This window comes from Ambystoma mexicanum, chromosome 5q (assembly GCF_040938575.1).
Source record: "Ambystoma mexicanum isolate Mex_15411 chromosome 5q, UKY_AmexF1_1, whole genome shotgun sequence".
Taxonomy (NCBI): Eukaryota; Metazoa; Chordata; class Amphibia; order Caudata; family Ambystomatidae; genus Ambystoma; species Ambystoma mexicanum.
This window is the reverse complement of record NC_090933.1, coordinates 820,993,007-821,015,378: the sequence shown is the minus strand read 5'-3', so window position 1 is coordinate 821,015,378 and position 22,372 is coordinate 820,993,007. Positions and strand designations below refer to the sequence as shown.

At 45.8% G+C, this 22,372-nt stretch overlaps 1 protein-coding gene across 2 annotated transcripts in view; it reads right to left on the bottom strand.

Annotated features, from left to right (window-relative positions):
* CPNE3 (copine 3) overlaps nucleotides 1-22,372 on the bottom strand; it is a 444,306-nt gene that overhangs the window by 237,587 nt on the left and 184,347 nt on the right. For both annotated transcript variants that reach the window (XM_069621306.1, XM_069621305.1), the window contains exons 4-5: nucleotides 13,970-14,044; nucleotides 13,629-13,700 (exon numbers count right to left, since the gene is read on the bottom strand). In XM_069621306.1, coding sequence (XP_069477407.1) covers nucleotides 13,629-13,700; nucleotides 13,970-14,044 — 147 coding nt within the window. The remainder of the gene's footprint in view (nucleotides 1-13,628; nucleotides 13,701-13,969; nucleotides 14,045-22,372) is intronic.

The following is a 22,372-nucleotide window of genomic DNA, read 5'->3' as shown; positions in this document are numbered from 1 at the left end:
TGGAGGAAAAATTCAACGATTGTGAGAAGGCACTCCTGGCAACGGTGTGGGCATTGAAGAATTACCGCCCGTTTATCCAGGGGGAACAACACATCAAAGTGGATTCTGTCAATGCAAGGCTTTCCTGTGGAGGTCAGATATGGTCAAAAAGAGAAGAGTCCCCTCGCGCAAGGTCTGGCTGACTTGCATGATTGTGCCAGAGAAAATTGTCTCGAGGGCGAAAGTCTAAAAATCAAGGACAACATGGAGGCATACCTTAATTCCCCGCACAAAGTCTTTGAAGAAGACAAGTGTGAGGGAATGCCCACTGTCTTTGTGGATGGATGCTCTTACCATGTCTACAACGACAGGGAAAAAGAACTGGTGGCCGGCGTAGGGAATGCATAGGTGAATGAGTCCCCAGAACCCTCCGATGGGTACAAGATTGTTCCCCGAAGTAGTCAGGTGGCAGAGTTGATGGCTGTGCATCAAGCCATCCTCACTGCTGTCCAACATCAACTCCACAAACTGGTCATAATCACAGATTCAGACTATGTACGGAACGGGTTCGTGGAGCACCTTGTGAATTTGAAAACTAGAGGCATGTTATGTGCTAATAAACCCTTGAAACATGGGAAGTTAATTCAAAACATTGATGATCTGGTCACCTCGAACGGGATGAGCATCCACTGGAAAAAGATGAAGGGTCATTCCAAAGTTGAAGGACCAGACAAAACTGGAAATGACTTAGCTGATCAGCTGGCCAAAACCGGGGCCATCCAAGGGAATCTAATAGAGATTGAGTCCCTGTTGGGGGAAATCCAGGTCACTGCTATCATTAGGTCCCAGACAAATGCTCACAATGATCTTTCAACTGCACAATGGAGTAAGGAGACCCCAGATGCTGATTTGATTACGGCTCAGAAGGAGGATCCAATAATTGGTAAGTTTTACCAACACATTGAGGACCCTGAGAACTTTTCCCTGACGGATACCGATTACATTGGGAAAGAGGACCTTAGAGTGTTGATGAAATGTCCAAAAATGTTCTGAGTCCAAGACAGTTTGTTGGTAAGGAAATCCCAAGCTGGCCATGATCAGTGGATGGTCCCTACCTCATTCCGAAAGCCTGATGTTAAGTCACGCCCATGATGCGGCCACAGCCGGTCATAGGGGGTTTCATACAACACTTGAGATCTTAAGAGAGGTTGCATACTGGCCACACATGGGGCAGGACCTCGACCAATACTTGAAGGGGTGTCTTGTGTGTGCACAATTTCAGCCAACATCCCTCACACACTGTGCGCCTCTCCAAAAGAGGGGGATGACACTGCCATGATCAGATTTGCAAGTCGACTTCATAGGCCCGTGATTCGCTCCTCTAGGGGGAATAAGTACACGTTGATGGTGACATGCTTATTTACTAAATGGGTGGAATGTCTCCCGGCCCCAAACTGCAAGGCAGAAACAGCAGCTGCCCTGATGATCAATCAAATCTTTTCGCGTTTTGGTCTACCCCAAAGGATTGAGTCAGACAGAGGTAGCCATTTCACCAGTGAAGTAATGACAAAGATGTGGGAGATACTGGGGGTTAAAAGGAAGCTACACATTGCTTACCGGCCAGCCTCTTCTGGTGCAGTAGAACGTTACAACCAAACCATTGTGAGCATATTAAAAAAGTTTGTGGCAGATTCTGGGCCAAGTTGGGATATTCGATTACCTCTTGTCCTAATGGCCATCAGATATACCCCTTCATCTGCAATTAAAATGTCACTGTTTGAGCTGATGACTGGACACAGGATGGTGCTTCCCCAGCATTTGCTTTACAGGACCCAAGAGCAAACATTGATCAATGCCTCCACAACTCATGACTATGTTGAAAATTTAAGGAAACACCTTCAACATGTTTTTGCCTATGCTCAGCGAAACCTAGAAAGATCAGCCGATAGCATGAAGACTCATTATGATTTGAAGACGACTAGGAAAGAATACAATGTAGGAGACCGGGTTTATCTGTACAATTTCCAAAGGAACCAGGCCAAACAGCGGAAATTTCTGCCTACATGGAAGGGACCTTTTGAAATTGCAGACAAGATCTCCCCAGTCACCTACAAGATCTGCATCCCCAAAGGTAGCTTGGCAGAAGGGGAAGACAAGTGGGTCCATATAAATCAGCTAAAGTGTTGCCATCCCAGGCACACTCTGCAGCAACTGGAGGAGTCCTCTGCAATCCCAGAGGGGGCCGCTCCAGAGTAATACATTTCCAACCCTAAAATATTCCACATATAGCCTATAAAATTCTATGATTCTTGAATGCAAATGTCTCCTGATGTATAAAACGTATATGTTCGACCCACCATTAATGGTGGTGGGGAAATGTCTACGAATATGTTTCTGCCGCTTTGCTTTGTCATCCTAGGAGAGATAAACCATGGAGACTGACCAAGGAGGACGACCCAGGGACCGGGAGCAAAGATCCGAGGGGCCCGGGGTACCGCCCGAAACTCCCATCAGGACCGGCAAGGAGAACCGACCGATCGACCCTGATAGAGGAAAAGATGCTGAACTGTGCCATCTACGGAATCAGAAGAAGATGATGCGGACATCCCACCGCGTGGGTCAAAACATCCTTTGCACCCGACTCGCCCTCGACTCGAAATCAAAGTGCAGTCGGGCGGGGGGAGTTTGTCAGGTGTATCGACCCACGTTCAAGTTATTATGCTGCAACATTTGGTGCTGTGGGCTTAGAAAATCCAAGATGGCTGAAAAGCCCACATGTGCGCCAGAATCCAGGAAAACCGCACAGTTTTTGCGCACACCAAAATGGTCGCCTGACCTGCCACCCACAAGTGCGAGCGTGATGGGCCAGAAGCGCCATGAGTGAAACATGACGCCAAAGGAGAAACAGCAGTGCCTGTTAGCTCAAAAAGCACCTTGAAATCACCTTTGTTTCTCTGAATGCAAGCTCAAAATGCCTATTTCAAACATTGCAAGATATTCAAAAATCTTACTGAACACCAGCAGACGTCTGGTAGAATGAAGTCTTGTGTGCATACCAAATCTAGAAAGATGAAGAGCCTAAAATAATGTTCATAACAAAACTGGCTGAGCTGTGGATGTCAGCAGTTTAAGTGAAATGGGATTTAAAGCCACTAAAATCGAAATGTTTAAAATAAATGAGTGACCTACTTTTGAGTGTCACATAGGTTGCAACTGCTTAAATGTCATGGTTTTGAACTTAGAATCAGCATTCGAGCTGCATGTGTCAACATTGTAAGTTTGATTTGAATGAAGAAAAATGGGAACAAAAGTGACCTTTGGCTGAAGCCTGGCTTAAGGAGATTGAATTCTGCCCGGTAACTACCCCCGACAGGAGTTGAAACTTGCCCATCAACTGCATTCACAGGCCTGGCCTGCCTTCTGCTGCCCCACCAAAAGGAGATTATACCTCTCTGATTGAATCAGGGGAGGGGTACTTGGGACTGCAGGGAAACAGAACAATGAACTTTCCTTTGCTCCAAGCAATTGCTAAATCAGGGGGTCGTAAATGGCTTCCTCTTGGGAGGAACTGGGAGGGGCACTGCCTCTGTGAGCCACACCCCTCTGGGCCAGAGCATAATTTTAAGAAGGTGGATAATTCATAGTACAAAATTGTCAAAAGTATATCAATAATATCATTATTCCTGTGATTTTTCTGTGCACATTTTAAGAGGTTTTAGGACTCTGTGGTATGTTCTGGGGGGTAGTAGCGGAAAATAGGGTATTACTCCAAATGTATGTATGTTAAAAATCTGACACTTCATCATCTGATGCCCATATTCCTTGTGCACATTTGTGTAAATTCTGGAAAAGTTTAGAGGTTGTGTTCTGGATGAAAAGGGCAGAATTCTGTCAGAAGTGAACACAACATCTTACAAAGACAGGGATCAGATGGTTTGGCGCTACAGAAAATATGTTAACTGGACATATAATATTAGAAAAATTGTACATAGATAAATATGCATTGGAATCAAAAATAGATTTGTGTGCAAAGTGACACAATGCACACATGCACATGCACAATGCAAAATGATGCCTGATGACACAGGATGACTCACAATTCAGTTCCCCGGTCAGGCGACAGAGAATCCTCTAGCCTATCAGGATCCTCAGAGGGTTGGGCATACAAAGTCAGCCTTCCCACCCATTTTCAAAAGACATAGAAAGAGCCACTGAGACCCAGGTAGAGACATTCACTTTCCACTTCAAACTGATTTCTTGCGAAGCGCTTTGCCAGAAGACTCCAGAACCAGAACTTAGAATCCAGACTTCAGAACTTGTAGCAGAGGGGCCTGAACCACAAGCTGAATCCATTTTCAGCAGGCCTAAAAATCTTTTGCAACCTGACTCTCAACAGCAAGCTGTTTTGATTCTGGCCTAGAACCCTGTGGCAGACCCAGAAAGCAGTGCTGTATCCAGAACCAGGCCCAGAAAGCAGAGCTGTATCCAGAACCGCAGACCAGACCAGACTGCTGTGCAGTGCCAAGAACTTTTGCCAGAACCAGAGATCCAGACCAGCAGAGCAGAGCTGACCCAGATAGCTGTGACTTCAGAACCACCCGCCAGAAGTCCCGTCTAAACCTGTTGACCAGATCTTGATGGCCTATTTCAAATTTATAGTGTGAGTATCCAGCCAGAACTGTGCAAACCAATCTCTTAGTTTAAAATAATCTAATTCAAACCATTTCCACCTATCTAGAACTGCATCATAGAAATTGTGTGTCCATTCTGTGATTTCAAACCTGTGAAAGTGTCATTTACCATTTGAATCTTACTTTATTTCTGAAAATCTACCTCCACTAAATCGTCCGTATCTTTTGAACCATACGTGCTAGGAACGAGATTTCATTTTCAAGCTAAGATCCTCAGCTTTCCAACAAGACCAAAACCGACTTTCTACTCCTAATAGTTTTTCCGTAATCGCGCGTTACGCACTCGGAAAAAGTGCAGCGAATTGCAATTTGGCTCAGTTTTACCACACGTTAAAAATAGCTGTCTCTTACTTGCAACTGCTGAATTTCATTTTCTACCTGATAATCACTCATGAATCATTGCTAGTGTTGACCTGAACTGATTCAAAGTATCTGTCACCTACCCTGAATCTCCTATAAGGGAATTAATATCATTTTAGCATATTTTTCACTTCATTGCAAATCACATTTAAAAGTATTTCTGCCTGTTTTAAAGCATACCGGTTGCTCTAAGCTTGCTAGGGGGGAACTGGAATTGGAATTGCATTTTGATTGTATTCATGAGGACTGTGTGCTTTCCTTCCATCTCCTTATATTGCATAGGGGGAGTGAATTGCCACAAGGGGAAACGTCATTATATTAGCTCTTGTTGAAACCATAACAGTTTATTTATGTGCTGCATTCTTTTCCATCATTGCATTTCCTTGAAACCATAAAAGTATTCTCTGCTACCTTATCCTTTCTATACCAACTCCTAAGTAATTAAAGAAGTGTGCTAGTGTAATATTGTCCATTGTTGATCACTGTCATATTCATAAGTGTGCTAACAAATATTAATTTATTCATAAAAGTGTGATATATATATATTGTTTAATCTTTCCAATAAATCTTTTAATTTGCAAAACAAACCTACTTCTTGGCTCAGTGAGGTCAGGGGGATTCAAAGAGAGGGGCATTATACAAGGGTTTATCATCCAGATTTATGAACTTGTCATAAAAATATATAAATAAGGGCTTCCCTTGGGCATCCCAGACTAGGCAATGACTTAGTTGGAGTGCTTTATTGAAGTGACTTTACAACACTCTCAGAACAACAGTTTTCAGAAAAGGATGAAAAGACATCCCCCCAGTCACACCTATGTGAATTGCAGCCAAACAGTATCATTCTTGTGATTTAGGGGAAAGGTGAAGCGTCTTGGCACAACAGGTCACCCTCGGCACTTGCTTTCATTATTCCTTCAAGAACGATTAAAATGAGCTTTAAATGTTACCACACCACCCTCCCTAAATATGTGGATGGGGGCTATGGATTGTTGCCTAATTTTTGTGAAAACGGGGTACGAAAATAAAGGGCTCACCTCAAAAATGCAATGAAACACAAATAGTCTGAGAGGAAGAATGATGAAGACAGGAAGTCGGCAAGAGAGGAGGAAGACCTAATAGATATTGGTGAAGGGTGATGAGTCAGACTGGCAAAGAATGTAAGGTTTAAATGGGTGAGAGGAAGAAAAAGGAAATGGGTTACAATGTAATAGAAATTGATTTGTACTGGTTGCGTAACATAGTATGTGGATTCTTTAATGAACTGGGCTTGACTTTCCAAAATAGGAACAATGAAACTAGAAACCTAGAGTCACTGGCTACTGGACAACAGGTTGCTGTGGATGAAATAGATGCCCCGATTGGTACACTGCTGAATTGAAATTTCGAATGAAATGGACCAATGTTAATGTTTGTTTTTTAATGTTATGTTTTCCATGAAAAACAAATTCAAATATACATTTTTCTGAAAAAGGCATCTTTAGTTTTCAAACAAGAAAGGCTGAGTGGGGGGCATTTTACCACTGAATAAAAGTGTAGCAGGCCAAAGATACCAAGGAAATAATAATGTATTCCCTTATTCTAGGACGGCTAAACACGAGGGACAGTGGAGTGAGCTGTATGCAGCAGAGAAGTGGCATGAAGAATATAGAGTATAAAAGGGACATTTACAAGAGAACGAAGATTGGTTTCACAGATGCCTGACCATGTGCAGTGACCAGCAGAGGGAGAAGCATTGCTTTGCAGTGGGGCAAGGAGCAAAATGGTAGCAGCTGATTCAGGCGGGGCGCTTGAGTGGCTCAATGGTCAGGGGCGATTTCCGGGTGAGTAGGGGAGTTTCTCATGGCAGTCGTATGATAAAGATTTAAGCGAGAGGCAAATAATTCAGCTTGGAGTCTAAGGCACGCTATGTAGCACAAGAGCACTTGAGTATCAGAAGAGGTTCTGGTCTGAGGAGCTATCATGCCCCCCAAACTCCAGCGTAGCAGAGCACATAACCCACCTGGCGGTGGCTCTACAGGTGGGTCACTACAACCTCAGACTGTTTCGGGACTCTTTCCACATTGTTGCAAGCACTTATCTACCTCCGTTCTCAGTTATGGCTCATCCTGCTTATGCCTGCACTTAGTGTTTTATATTGTTTCTTATAATTGGCCTGCTCAGGTTTCTCTCCCTCACACTTACGTAATCTGAATGTTTCCAAAGCCTGCGAAGCTCAGACTCCATTTCCTTTCTCTCTGGAGGCGCTACTAACCGACTGTACTCGTGATTGCTGTCTCACATAAACTCAAATAAATAAATATATAAATCAGTCCCTGTTTATCTCAGAGCAATGGTGCTTGCCCAGTTTTCAGCTGGCAAGGATATATTGGAACCAACATTTAATTGAGGGTCTCTTGTGTGGGCGCCTCTGCCTATTTTAAGGGTGCTATTTCTGGAGCCATGTGTGTGGGGGGGGAATGCTGAAGCTGGTGCTAATGGCTACATGAACTGTATGACTGGCATGAACTGGCATCGCAATGGCTCTGATCATTGAGGCTTTGGATGCTGAAGGCTCAGGCAATTCAAATCACTCAAGTTCTTTCTGAGTGTGCTCACATCTTTGTATTGGAATGGGGATGGGATTCTCCAATGTATGATTGGTGGAGGCCCCCTTCTCTCTGCCTATTTCTGAACCTGTTTCCGAGTAGGCTGCATGTTACTGGATGTTCTGCCTGCATGTTCTCTTATGGTATACGCTGCAGGTTGCTGGTCTCTACGCCTGCTGCTTCTGCATTCTTGCTATAAGCTGCTTTTGGCTAATGCCTGGTATATTTAGTCGGCATCATACATATTACAGGGTGGTTTGCTTAGTGAGGAGGGGTGTTTGCCTACGCACTATGTGGGCACTGAAACTTGCACCCCAGTACAGGGGATGCCCATTTCCATTAAGCACTAACACCCTGAGGCTACATTCATCCATCACTGCTGGGGTGCCCTTGAAGGACTTCAAAGAGTCCCTGTTTCTGGAAGAGGTGGACATGGAAGTGGGCATCTCACTGAGTCTGAATCAGCGTGGCAGGCCTAATGCCATGACAGCGTTTTAAACACAACCTTGATTAAACAATGGGTAGATCAGTAGACACTGGCGTAACAGGGGCCCCCGCAGCCCCCGCGGTGAGGGGGGGCCCGTGGTGTGGGGGGCCCCAGGGGGGCCCCACCAGCACATGGCTGGGAGGGGGCCCCAGTAAAAAAAATAAAAAAAAAAAAATTTTTTTTCTAAAAAAAAAAAAAGTTTCTTTTGAAATTCACTCTGCATTCATAAAGAACATTTCTGTAACAGAAATAATTTCTTTATGAAGGCAGAGTGACTACAAAAAGAAACTTTCTTTTTGAAGTCTGAGGGCCCCCGTACCCCATGACATGGAAGACCCTAGGCTGGAGGCCTCCATGTCATGGGGTGGTGGGGGGGGGGGGAACCCTATGCCTTCAAAAAGAAATTGTTTGTTTTTGAAGTCACTTAGCCTTCATAAAGAAATTATTTTGATTATGGTTCGGTCCTTAACTGAAATAATTTCTTAATGAAGTTATAGTGACTTAAAAAAGAAACAATTGGGCTCATTCTGACCATGCCGGTCCGGAAACAACGGTGCTGGTAAGCTTACAGGCACTGTTGTTTCCGGACCGGCATATTACAGGTCTGCCTGGTGGGGCTGCCGTGCCCGACAGGTCTGACCCTGCCAGGCACAGCAGCCACGGTAGGCAGACCTGTCACGGAAGCACCGGCACCGTTAACAATGGTGCAGGTGCTTCTGTGTCCCCATTCCCGTGGAGTCTGGGGTTTAACGAAATTACCGGCACCTGATTTCCCAGCCGCCGGACTTGAAATAGCACGGTGGCACCGGGAAGTCAGGCCATAGTAATTTTTTATGGGTCTGGTGGCAACCCGCCGGTAGCACCGGCATGGTTACCGCTGGACCCGTAGTGAGCCCCAATTTCTTTTTTAAGTAATAGGGCCCCCCCTCAACTCCATGAGGTGTGCGTATATGAGTCTATGGTGAAAGGGTGCACACTCAAATGTATAGCCGGCTGCCTGTGTGTATGGTGAAAGGGTGCACACTTAAATGTATGGGTGGCTGTGTGGGTGTGCCTGCATGGTGAAAGGGTGTACACTTAAATGTATAGGTGGCTACCTGTGTGAGTGTATGGTGAAAGGGTGCACACTTAAATGTATGGGTGGCTGTGTGGGTGTGCCTGCATGGTGAAAGGGTGTACACATAAATGTATAGGTGGCTACCTGTGTGAGTGTATGGTGAAAGGGTGCACACTTAAATGTATAGCCGGCTGCCTGTGTGTGTATGGTGAAAGGGTGCACACTTAAATGTATGGGTGGCTGTGTGGGTGTGCCTGCATGGTGAAAGGGTGTACACTTAAATGTATAGGTGGCTACCTGTGTGAGTGTATGGTGAAAGGGTGCACACTTAAATGTATGGGTGGCTGTGTGGGTGTGCCTGCATGGTGAAAGGGTGCACACATAAATGTATAGGTGGCTACCTGTGTGAGTGTATGGTGAAAGGGTGCACACTTAAATGTGTGGATGACTGGGTGTGTATAAGGTGAATGGTGTGTGTGCTTGTGTACAGGGGCACAAGAAAACCTTCATTTCGGGGGGGCTAACCCTTCAAATGTTGGGAGAGGCGCTAACTTCACATGCGGTGGGGAGGGGGAAACTTATTTGTGTGGGCGCATCCAAATTATTTACGCATTTTAATGAGACTATTCTAGTGCAGATTCAATGTTACAAGCAGTTAACTCTCTCCTATAAGTCTCCTGTTCCCTCTCTACCCTTCCAATCACTCCCCTGGCATGCAAGTACTAAACCCACATCACGATTTCAATCGCCTAAACAATGTGGAATTTGAATGCAGGTACTAACAGTGAAATGCTTTACGTTGGTAATTGCTGGGTTCTTGTTAACAGCAAAAACCAGGTGCCGTTTAAAATCTGTGTCCTGTTCGGTCTGGCAACTGCTCTAAAGGTTAGCCAAGTTGAGTCAATATAGCCCAAAATGTCAGGGGGGGTAGTGCTGAAGCCCAGTCAACTCAATGGTGTTGCGCTACTACTTGTGTTTAATGCTTTGCTTACTCCTAGCCCTATTCTTCCTCGTCCCAGTACTTATATACGAGGCAGTACGTGTGTTTGAGGCACTCTGCCTCATACAAAAGTACTGGGAAGAGGTAGAGGTACATGGAGGTAATGCCTGATTTAGCTACCTGTAATCTTCATCACTCCTAGTCCCACTGTTCCTCATCCCAGTACTTACCTATGAGGCAAGGAGCCTCATACGAAAGCTCTGGGACAAGGAAGAGGGACGCAGAGGTAATTCTGGGCCAAGGAGCTGATTGTGGAGGTTGGGGTGGTGGGTTTTAGGGAGAGTGGATGTGTGGGGGGGCAGGATTGTGTGATAAATCATAATGGTTGTCCATGTCCAGGCTAAGCAGGCATGATATGTGGTATTAGTGGCTAGAGAGGCATTTTGATTTAGCCAGTCTAGTCATTCCTCAGTTTGGTATGGCTTTCTTTTAACTGGACATTTCTGATAAAGTGGTCCTGCTAACTTAAATTACCTGGCTAGATTGGCATTTGGGTGCTGCCAGTCTAGCCATTTCTTACTGCGGCATTGTATATTTTTCTGGGCATCTTTGATAAAATGATATGATGTGATTCAAGTCATTTATAATGCGCCTGTACACAAGTGTACACAAGGGAGGGATGATAGAGGGAGGACAAGACAAACGATCTCACTAGGCCTTGTGTCATTGTGAGAACGAGAAGTGCAAGGGAAAAGGGAGCAGGGAAGTGCAAGTGAGAGGGGAGGGGAAAACAGGGCAGCAATGCTCTCAGTAAGTGCAGCCAGGGCAGAGCAGCTATTGGTTGTGCAAGGAGAACAATGGACTGCAGGGTTACAGTTACAGCCCCTAAGTGCATGGTAGGCCCGGAGGCAGTGCAAGGGTGACCAATCAAGAAAGAGCCTGGACTCAGAGAGACTCTGAGGGTAGCCAAGCAGCCAGTCAGTACAGCAGACATGTAGGTCAGGTAGGTCAGCAGGGGGGAGAGAGAGCGAAAGCAGCAGAGAAGAGGAAAGCTTTTAGCTGCTTCCGAAACTTCAGGTTGTCCGCCTCAAGTTTGAGAGGGGCAGGGAGGCCATTCCAGTTGGAGGCACCAGCAGAGGAGAGAGGTCTACCCCCACTCTCTGCCTGGAGAAATGTCTAAGCCTTAGTGAGTTGGAGGTAGCTGAGTGAAGGGTTAGAGAAAGAAGGTATTTTGGAAGAGAGCATTGGATTTAGTGTTGGCACTGGCCCCAGAAAGCCTTGTGGGCAATGCAAAGGTTCTTGAACTTGATCCTTGCAGCCAGTGGAGAGATTTCAGGGCTGGAGAAATACAATCCCAGGGCTTGAGGCCAAGGCTAAGTCTTGCAGTCCTGTTCTGGATTATTTGCAGATGAAGGAGACTAGAGGAAGACAGATTGAGAAAGTGGCTGTTGCAGTAGTCCAGCTTAGAGACAGTGAGCTTCTGGTGGAGAGTGAGAAAGGGAAGAGTCCCTTTGAGGAGGAGCAGCTGGTAGTGGGACTTCTTGGTGATGTCCGAGATGTTAGGAGAGAAAGAGAGTGTGGCCTTGAAGATGACACCAAGGTTTTTTGCCTCGCAGGAAGGCAAAGGAAGAGGGCCCAAGGTGGTCTGCTATAGTGAGAGAGGAAACACAGTGGCAAGGGTCCCAATGAGAAGGATCTCTGTCTTACTGGCATTAAGGCAGAGATTGTTGGAGGCGCACCAATCCTGAATCGTGGATAGACAGTCAGGAATGAGCCAAAGAGGAGAGGAGGATGAGGGGAGCCTGAAGGAAAGCTGAGTCATCCGCACAACACTGAAAGTTAGAGGATAAGGTAGAGATCAGGGAGGCCAAAGTGGCCAAGTAGAGGTTGAAAAACCAGCGTGAGAGGATAAAGCCCTGGGGAATGCCACAGGTAGAGAGAGGTGGCGGAGAGAATGGGAACCCGATCGACCTGGGAGCGGAGTGGCGGTCCAAGTGGAAGTAGGTCAGTCACTCTAGGGTCTGATCTGTGATGCCCAGGTTCTCACAGAGTCGATTGATCAGGATGGCGATGTTGACCCTGTTGAAAGCAGAGGAAAGATGAAGGATGAGAATATAAGGAATGCTGGAATCAAGGTTAGAGAGCAGCACAGGTGTTAAGGAGAGCAGTTTCCATGCCTCTGGCAGCTCTGAAGCCAGACTGATGGTCATGGAGACAACCAACAGATTCAGTGTGGAGAGTAAGCTGGGAGATGGCAAGCTTTTCCAAGAGTTTGCTCAGGAAAGGTGGAGATTGAGCGATAGTTTTCCAGCAGGTAGGATCAGCAGACTGCTTCTTGAGGAGTGGGTGCACAAGGGAGTGCTCAAAGGGAGAGGGGAACATTGCAGTGGCGAAAGAGTGATTACAGAAATCGGCCAAGGCTGGAGCGAGGGTGTCAATATGGGCTTTGATGGTTCTGGAGGAGCAGCGGAGCACCTGTTTGGACGACACTTTCATAGATCGGACTTGTCTAGAAACCTCGTCAGGTGTTGTCAGAGAGAAAGAGGAAAAAGGGGGAGGAGAGAAGAGATGGCCAAAATGGGCCGAGAGAGGAAGAGGACATAGAGGACAGGATGTCCTGAGATTTAGCAGAGAAATGAGAGGCCAGAGCTGTACAGAGGGCATGGGAGGGAACAGAAGAGGTATAGACCACAACAGGATTGACCAGTTCCTTGCAGATTTTAAAGAGTTTGGCCGTGTTGTTCGAGGCCATGGAGACACATGCTTTATTGTGTGCTCTCTTCTTGATGAGTGTTATTGCTTTGACTGGCATTTTGCTGAAAACAGTCTAGGTATGTCTAAATGTGGCCTGGCATTCTGTACTATAATGTTATTACGTGTTTACACTGGTCTACATTGTGCAGCCAGTTGGAAGCATTAATGTTCGGTGACTTGCATGTATTGGATTGTGTTACCCTACAAAATAATTGCAAACACTCTGGCTTTATAGCCAATTTATCTCAGAAAGTGTGCTGTATATTGCATTAAAACACATATTTATATCTTTTTCCTAGTGCAGTGTGCGGCATACCCCTTCAGCAGCACGTTCATGCGTATTGTGCAAGCGTGACAGTCTAGGCCGGCCCAGAGTGTGGCGCAACCCGTGATTTGTTGCTGAGTTGGGGGGCCCCCTCAGCATGGCTCGCAGGGGGGCCCCCACATTTTGTGTTACGCCACTGTCAGTAGACCCGTGTGATCCTACAGCAAATCAGGGGATCAAACAGCACGATTAATGAACACCCCACACACTCTACAGACCAATGGTTACTGGAACATTAGCTACCAATGTTTAACTCCAACGTGACGTCATGCCCACAAGGCAGGTGCTTTATGTCAGCGTTCCCCTGTTTCATGACACTGTAATGAGGAAGACGAAAAAACATGCGTCATCACATCCGGGATGATGTCGCCAACATAAATAGAAACAGCCTGTTTAAAAAACCGCTAGCAGCACTGTTACCTAAACATACATGAAACACATACACACCTTGTTGTCCAGCTTTCTTGCTCCCATGTCAAATAGGACAGCCCTATTATCTTTTATTTCTTCGGCTTCAATCTAGAGAGATGGGAGTCCAATGAGAAGGCAAGATTGATTAGAGATGCGAACTCAGCACTCAAAAAAGCAAAGTCAGGACTGTTCTTTGCGGGGTTCGATTCAACTGTAACATTGATTGCTTAAATCGATTGCCTTTAAGTCAGCAGATCTTTGCATCCTTTTGAGCGGAGAGAACGCAGTTAGCTTTCCTGAACAGGCCAGGCAGAGCGACAGTGAACGATACAGCAAACCAATAAAAGAATGGAGTACAGCAAGGGACACTCTCCTACCGTGATGGTGCCTTTCCCCGCTGGTTTGCCGTTCTTCAAAATCAAAGGTCTTGTTATCGTCTTGCTGGCTACAATCTGTGTGAACAAAACGTGCTGCATTAAGAGCGTCAATGGAAAATGCCATTGTTAACGATTCACTACCATAAACAATATTATACGACCTATTTCCCTTACAAATAAATAAAATGGAAGTCGGCATGCTTTCACTCTCAATTTAAACCAGAGATACAATTGAGCTGTATCTAGCCAGGATGGAGCTGCCTGCCGAGTTTTGTACTTCTCATTTAAAAAAGGAGAGACGGTAGGTGCACCAAATGTTATGATAGCAGTGGAATGCATCTCTTTTTGTTTCTTAATCAGAGGTGCCAAAGCTTCAAGATGCCCTTTAACTGCGCAGGTCTGTTGGGTGAAAGGGCTGCCTGAGGGGATTGGAATCTATGATTAAGAAACACAAGGAGAGGCGGCACATTGCTATCATACCTTTTGGTGCAACCGCCTCGACCTTTGATTCTGAATCCCAGGCTCCAACCACCACAAGCAGCCTACCTGAGGGGGTCGGAGTTTGTGGTTAAGAAATAAAGAGAGGCACGCACAGCAAAAGTTCAAATTAAAATGCACCCTTCCTCTCCTTCTTGATTCCCAGTGCCCAACCCATAGCAATTTCCATCCTCTTACCCTACCCCATACTTAGGCCACGCCCTCTTGCTAAAGCACTCCCCTTCGACTGCTTATCCCTCTTAGAGCACTGCATGTGTGTCAGTACCTCATCTTGCTAGACCTTCTGCTGCCCCACCAAAAGGAGATTACACCTCTCTGATTGAATCAGGGGAGGGAATCAGGGGAGGGGTACTTGGGACTGCAGGGAAACAGAACAATGAACTTTCCTTTGCTCCAAGCAATTGCTAAATCAGGGGGTCGTAAATGGCTTCCTCTTGGGAGGAACTGGGAGGGGCACTGCCTCTGTAAGCCACACCCCTCTGGGCCAGAGCATAATTTTAAGAAGATGGATAATTCATAGTACAAAATTGTCAAAAGTATATCAATAATATCATTATTCCTGTGATTTTTCTGTGCACCTTTTAAGAGGTGTTAGGTGGTATGTTCTGGGGGGTAGTAGCGGAAAATAGGGTATTACTCCAAATGTATGTATGTTAAAAATCTGACACTTCATCATCTGATGCCCATATTCCTTGTGCACATTTGTGTAAATTCTGGAGTTGTGGTGTTGTCCTCCACTTGATCATGACTATCCCCTCCATCTCTTCTACCAATGGCAATACAAGAGGCCAGGGATTTTCTGCACTGACCCACCTAATGCCAGAGACAGCAAAACCTATTGGCCAGTTCTCTCTGTTATAACATGGCCCTTAATTTTGTATCAAACATACAGCTATTGTGCATATTTTAGAAAACGGGACAGTGAATTATTTAGTACGTTTCTTTCAGCTAACTTTTTAAAACACGTAGCTCTTATGCACCGCATGGATGGATTTCACGAGGTGGCAAAATGAAATGTTTAAGTACAAAATGTTCGCAATCGCACCATTGTATTCTCTGTCAGCAGTCAGCGCATTGACTCCTGGGCTGACTTATCTGCAAAGATGCTACTTCAAGGCAATACCGACATAACTGCACAGACTTGCCCGCCTTAGTGCCACCACAGCATGGCCACTGCCATGTGGCATGCGATTTGTAGAAGGTGAGCTGCTGGCTCTAGGATACCCACATGATCTGGAAAGAGGACTTTACTTCCTTTGTAGTTGGAACAGCTTTACATTCAACAAGGAAAGCAACCATTTTAGAAGTGGCCTGGCAGATTTGAAAGAGCTGTGAATCTATATATTAATTTATTCAAAATATCTATTAAATAAGTTTGGATTTAGCTGTTGTAAATGTGGTTGTAAACATACACTGATACATACACACACACACACCCCAAACATGTATTAATTGGAAGACAAGTTTAAAACGAAATAAAGTTACACGCAACAGTCTAGAATCTTCTTACATGCCAGCGCCCTGTCCAAAGCATTCCCCATAATGGGCACATAAGGCTCTGCTTTGGAGACAAATAACTCTTTAAGACCTCGATGCAGACCACTTAGAAACAGACCCAGACATAGTAACCGGGTACCCCCAAACCACATGCATCATCATCGCAGCAAAGCAATCTTGCGCTTTCCCTCTCTCCTCACTAACCAAACTCACACCCCTCACTCATTTTCAGATCCTCCACCGCCAGAGTTTCTGGAAGCTATGCAATTAGCAGCAGTGTATAGTCCAAATATCAGTAACATAACGTGGCAAGAAGGTTCGTGTACACTCAAGACGAGTCTTGCCTCATGGTGTTCAGCAGGTTCCGTTCCCACATGGCACAGAAGGCTTTGAGGATGAGGGGGGCCATGGACCGCAGCGGGCAATAGTGATGTGTGACAAAGGAGACTTAAGAGGAGCAGATTGTGGGTAATTAGAAAAGGGAGGGGTACCTAGAGATGCATGCCTTGTGAAACAATGGCCACAAGCAGGTGACTGTAGGGTGCTGTTTCTTTCACCATATTCTTTTCAATCTTGGTTGTAGTTATAAACCCCAGATTAGATGTGTTGGGCTCCCATTACTTTGCCTTGGGGCTCCATTCACCAATGGAGAAAATATAGCTACAATTTCCCCCTTTCCTTAACATGTTACCACAACTATACATTGCTCGTTTGGTTAAATGTGTAATGTGTGCACATTTTAAGTGATCAACAAAAAAAGACTGTTCTTTTATTGCAGCTCTGTGATTTGTAGACGTTTTAAAAGCCCATCCCTTGGCTGCTATCACTTCATCCCTAGTCCGCGCCTATCCACCCAAACTCCCATGGAACCCCAGAAATATGATTTCATTTCTAAAATTGCCAACCGGCCTGTAATGCACACAATACCTCTGGTCCACAGAGGGGACCTGCATGCACGAGGGGGGCTGGCCTGCAGGTGCAAGGAGCTCCATTCATGCATAAGTGTGTGTCGAATGCACATCCAAGACATGCGCTTCGGCACTGAGCGCACGCATAGATGAAGGGCTAGGCCTACAAGGATGCTGGATGCTGATTCACAGTGAAGGGACTTAGCGTCCATCAATGGAAATACTAAAGAATGTTTCTTTTTCTATTTCAGGCACAGCAATGCATGGAGGAGTCTGAAAGGACTTTTCAGCTCTTCCTGTTCACTGCCACTGTCCTATGACAGAAGAAGAACGAGGACTTCTCATTGGCAATGAGGGATGCGCTCAAGGATGCAACTTACACTCCGATGCAGAGGCGGCCATTTTTATAGGGCGGGGGGGTGCCACTCGCCCTCCCCCACCCAGGGCCCCCAAGTGTGCAAGAGAACAGTGGGTACGTTTTCCACCACTTCCAGTTGTGCAGAACAGATCCAGAAGTTCTGAATCTGTTCTGCATTGAGCAGCGGAGCGTGGCAGCAATCCTGCAAATAGATAAATAATGATCTGCCACCACTCTCAATGTCATGCTGCATCTTCACTCGTGGACATGCCACAGGTACACGTCCCGTTTTACGCAGCTTTTTTGTACAGAAAAATACCTGAAGCTCGTAACTCCACGCACTCTACGTAACCCATCAGAACTAGGATGCTGGCGGGCGCTTGAGGGGCAGCCCACCAGTATTGCACTAGTGGATCTGATTAGTTCTGTTGCTTACAGTTGCATAGCAACAGAATTATACTGAATGTCATTGGCTGTTTGCCAGCCAATGACATTTCAGTGTGGGTGGGGTGATGGGCGCATTGGTGCGTGCCACCTTCTCACTGCCAATCGTGTTGAGAAGAAGAGCAGCTGCCCAGCAGAGGCCAGGGCCCAGGTGCACAGGCATATACAACTCCGGAGTCGGACAGTGGCAGTAAGTAAAGTTAACCACCTTACAAAGTTACACTTACTTGCAGCCTGGCCTTCATTCACCAGGACAGTGCTCCCGCACCGTCCTGGTACCCTGCCCTGGGGAATGCAGAGCCTAGTGGTAGACACGTTGCTCGGCTGGGGCTGGGCTCTCATCCAACAGCCAAGTACTTGCCCTACAGACTAACGTCTGAAACACGATTATTTTCAGATCAAAGGAAGGCCAATAGTTGGGTGGCACTGGTCCCTTGGCCTTCTCTTGATCTGAAAATAATCGAGTTAGTCTGGTCTTCTCAACTCTCTGAAGGTGTCAGTGGGGGCCTACGGCTGCTTAAAGTAGCTGATCCTCGTTCTGCTCCACAGCTTGTTAAGCCAAATGAATATCAGCAACTTTAAGCAGCCGTAGGCCCCTCTAAGGCCAGTGAGTGGCCCAGTGCCACCCAGTCGGGCACTGTAACCGTGCCAACAAGGTTGCACAATATTCGCACCCACAGTCCGGACAAACTCAACGCTGCACTGGGGAAAAGGGCTGGAACCTGCCTGTAACGTCCTTTTCCAAATTATGTTTTAATATAATAAAAATTACTTCAGTTCGATGAAGAGTGCAATTTTGTAGGAAGATGTCTGCTGGCACCACCGTACCGCAACTACCACGTTTATCAGAAATTAAACTAATATTCTAACTGGGTAATACCAATCTCAAATCAAGTAACCCTTTGTTAATCTTGGAACTTCAGAGTCACTGGTGCCGTGTCGGACGTATGAAACACCTACCCCCAGTCCCCTGCCATCTCCTGACAAATGTATCACTTATGGCTCTGTTCGTACCCAAGTCCAATGTATCACCCAATGGAATAACTGTCTGCCCACCACAGTTTGTGCTCTCCCTTGCTATTTTCAGCTCTCCTTTGCTCCATGGGGATAAGGTTGTTCTCTATAAAGAAAATGTAAACAAAAAAAACCCTCTATTGGTTATAATTCTTAGTAAAACCTTAATCTCTCAGTGAAGTCAACCCACCGCACACTGCCCAACCACGTGCTCATTCGGGCATCTGGAAGAAAACCCCTTTCTGCACCAGCCTGAGGTGTTAAAAAGGAAACCCCAAGCCCCTGCCTTAAGACAGCTCAGTGGGCTATGCAATTGCTGCAGACCCCTTCTTGTAACGCACAGGCCAGCCACACAATGCAACAGGATTATTCGAACATGATAAAAAGAAGTGCGCCACTAATTTGGGAGATAATAAGAATAACTATTTACAATAAATTCCTATCGTAAGCCATATAAGTGGACAGTATTACAGTCAGACAAGCCACTGAAAGCAGTACTGCGGAGGTGTCGTCACCAGGAGCACATGAAATCACGCCCCCCCCTCCTCCCACCCTGTTCCTCCGTCTGCCTTTTTCAGAAGTGCGTGGGGTTGTCAGTCTTTGAAACCAAACAAGATCACATTCAGCATGCTGGGGCCCGGCTAGGAGCTGCTCACATGCCCGGAAAATGTAGTCGGGAGAAAAGAACTGTATTATGGAGGCGAGCAGGAGTTTATTCAAAGGTGTCTGAGGCCTTTCACAGGCCCGAGTCAGTGTCTCTAAGGGGGAAGCCAAACGGGCTGGGAATTATCTCTGTTGGATGCAGCTAAGAGGCCCACTCGGCGCTGGGGGGAACAATGGCCGACGGGGACTAACAGCCACAGAAGAGACATTCATTCTGTGTGCTGTTATCTTTGGGACTGAATAAAACCGGAGTGCCCCCTTTCTGCCCCATAGTCAGCACTATTTGTAGGAGCCACCAGTACTTTTGAGCTACCGTTTACCCCCTTGGGCATCTGTGGTGCCTCCTTCACAATGTCATGCACCCAGACACTCACTTTATTAGAGACGTTTGATGTATGTCGCTTAGACCTGGTCCTGGTGTCTGCTCAGTGATGTGGGGCACTGAAGGTGGGACGCTACAGAATTAGCTGCAGTAATGCTGCCGGGGCAGGTGTACTAACACATGTGGGAATTTATGGGCTCAAGGCAACCTATCACCTCATTATGACTTAGTTGTACTAACTGGAGTGAGAGACAAACTTGCTTTGCACAGCCATTTTAACAACAGCTGAGCAATCAGCAAAAATGTCTCGCATTCAACGTAGACTCAAAAATGTACCTTTGGTAGTTGTCCCAGGCACTCGCTTGGTAGTTGTCCCAGGCACTCGCTTTAAATGAAAGGGGGCCTTACAGGCATTGTAAAGTGAGCATTTATTGTTTCTTATGTTTTGGTGGCCGGGCGTCTGGAATTGCTTTACTTGAAGTGTGTTGACTACTCATTTGTTGATTCTTATAAAGTTGGCAGGCCGGCAGGCCCATGAACTGGGCCCTCCGGTAGGGCGCTTCTCACCCTGAGAACATCAAACTGTGGGGGCTGCAATCCGATGGAGTGAAGCTTCAATGATAAGTGGTCTCCACTTCTTTTAAAAACAAGCATTGGCTATGCCAACAGCTTGGGCTTTTGTGGAGGCACGAGAAAGGCACTTACCAGCCGTTCATGGTAGCATGTGCAAAATGCTGAGAGTATCTGGGATTCTAATAGAAGTGCCAGACAAATGCCTAATACTTATACGCAAGCCAAAACTGTTGGCTTTGCCAATGCTTGTTTTTTAACATGAGTTCGGTGAATGCCAAATAGTGCTTCTAAATCGAGTGGCTGAAAGCAGACCTGGTTAAGACATTTTTATAACACCAGTAGTGCATTTACAGCTCCAATTAAGTCATTAAATCTCAGAAGACTGCTTTGAAAAAACACTGGCAGACACTTCTAGCACATAGTGTGATGGTAATGCTTGAAAAAGCTAGCCCAAAGAGATCCCAGGTAGATGTGTTTTGCACAGGGAAAGGCAGGAAGTGGGTGGGAATGGCCAAAGGGATTAGCTTGCCCATGGGCAGCCAATTAGTGGGCAAATAACCAAGCAACACCTACAAGCCATTAAAGGTAGGACAATGTCGCTATAAGTGGCAAACAAGTCATATTTTAGTTTAGTTTCTCCCTTTGCAGATAATGTATAAATCCCACCTTACTAAGAGGATGAACGCATATGCACGCCAGTAACAGCATGACAAAATTATGTTTAGCTATCATTACCGGATATCTATATAATTAATGTCTTTATGCATACAACATGGAGCCAGTTATTCTCAATACAAGCTGCTGTAAAAAACACCATCACACTTAAGAATACTGTACCACCATTAGTATTTAAAACCTAATGCTTTTTATATCATATTTTTGTAGATTTGGACAGTAAATTGTGCATTGTGGAAGCCATTTTTCCAAAGTTCTCGCTGGGGGAAAACCCCCTGCATCTCCCATGATGTCGGTTGGGCTCGCTTACTCCCTAATTCGCCTAGACAAATTTACGCCCCACCACCTTTCAAAGTCACCAGCCGCCACTGCTCCCAGGGCATGCCTCCAATGTGCATGTTTTGCGGGTGTGCAAAACCAGCATGCACAATGTAATTTGCACATGCAAGTTTTGCTTTGTGAATGAGGACACACGCAAAATTCAGGCTTTTCCATACTTGTGCATGCACTTGGAGAACACAAGAAGGGGTACACTGAATAGCATATTCACTATTCGGCAAATGCTGAATAGTTTGTCAAGTATTCAACGGAAGCTAAACATGTAGCCCAATAGTTGCTTTATTTAATACATCATTATTTATTTCTCTCCATTTAAATCAACAAACCACCCATATTTAATGCATACAAGGCAGACAAATACAGATTAACAACATTGATACACATTTTTTACAAAAGGTGTTTACATATGCAAAACCAGTGGTACTCAAAGTGGCAGGCTTCACAAATGCAGAGTGCTAGGTTGCAATGAAGAAACCGGATTCTGTAATATTGTCATCTCTGGTGAGTTGCAAAGTAGCTTTGATGGTGCGTACGTTTTGAACCTTCCTTGCAGCTCACATATCCATGTATAAATGGTGTCTGCCTGCTCATGAATAACATAAGCCGATGGTACACATGAGGTGTCTGTATTCCATCTCTCTACTTTGTTTTTAAAGAGGGGACTCACCCCCCCCCCCCCGCACCCCCCAAAAGGACACATGTAGCAAGACTACTCCCCCAGGAGAGGCCAATAGGATTGGAAAGCTTGACATGTGACTGAATCTGCCAAACCCTGTATTTCCTAAAGGCACTTTCCTGTTGGGCAGTTGCCCAATTCCACCAAATCTAAATCCACGTCCTGTTACCTTACTCCTTCCAACCACACTAGAGGATTCAAGGCGCTATGCCTTTTGCTATGACTCTCACATTTCAACCCGTCACCCCCACAACAACCAGCAGAGACAGTGCTCTGACCAGGCAAAGAGCCATGACCACCACATCTGGGGTTTCTGGTTGTCTAATAAAAGGGGATGTGATCCATCAGTTTCAGATGGACTGCTCCTTATGGGGCAGGTGAGAGGGATTGCCATAGGGTTGTTCCTCTCTTGTAAACAAAATGATGAGCTCAATAT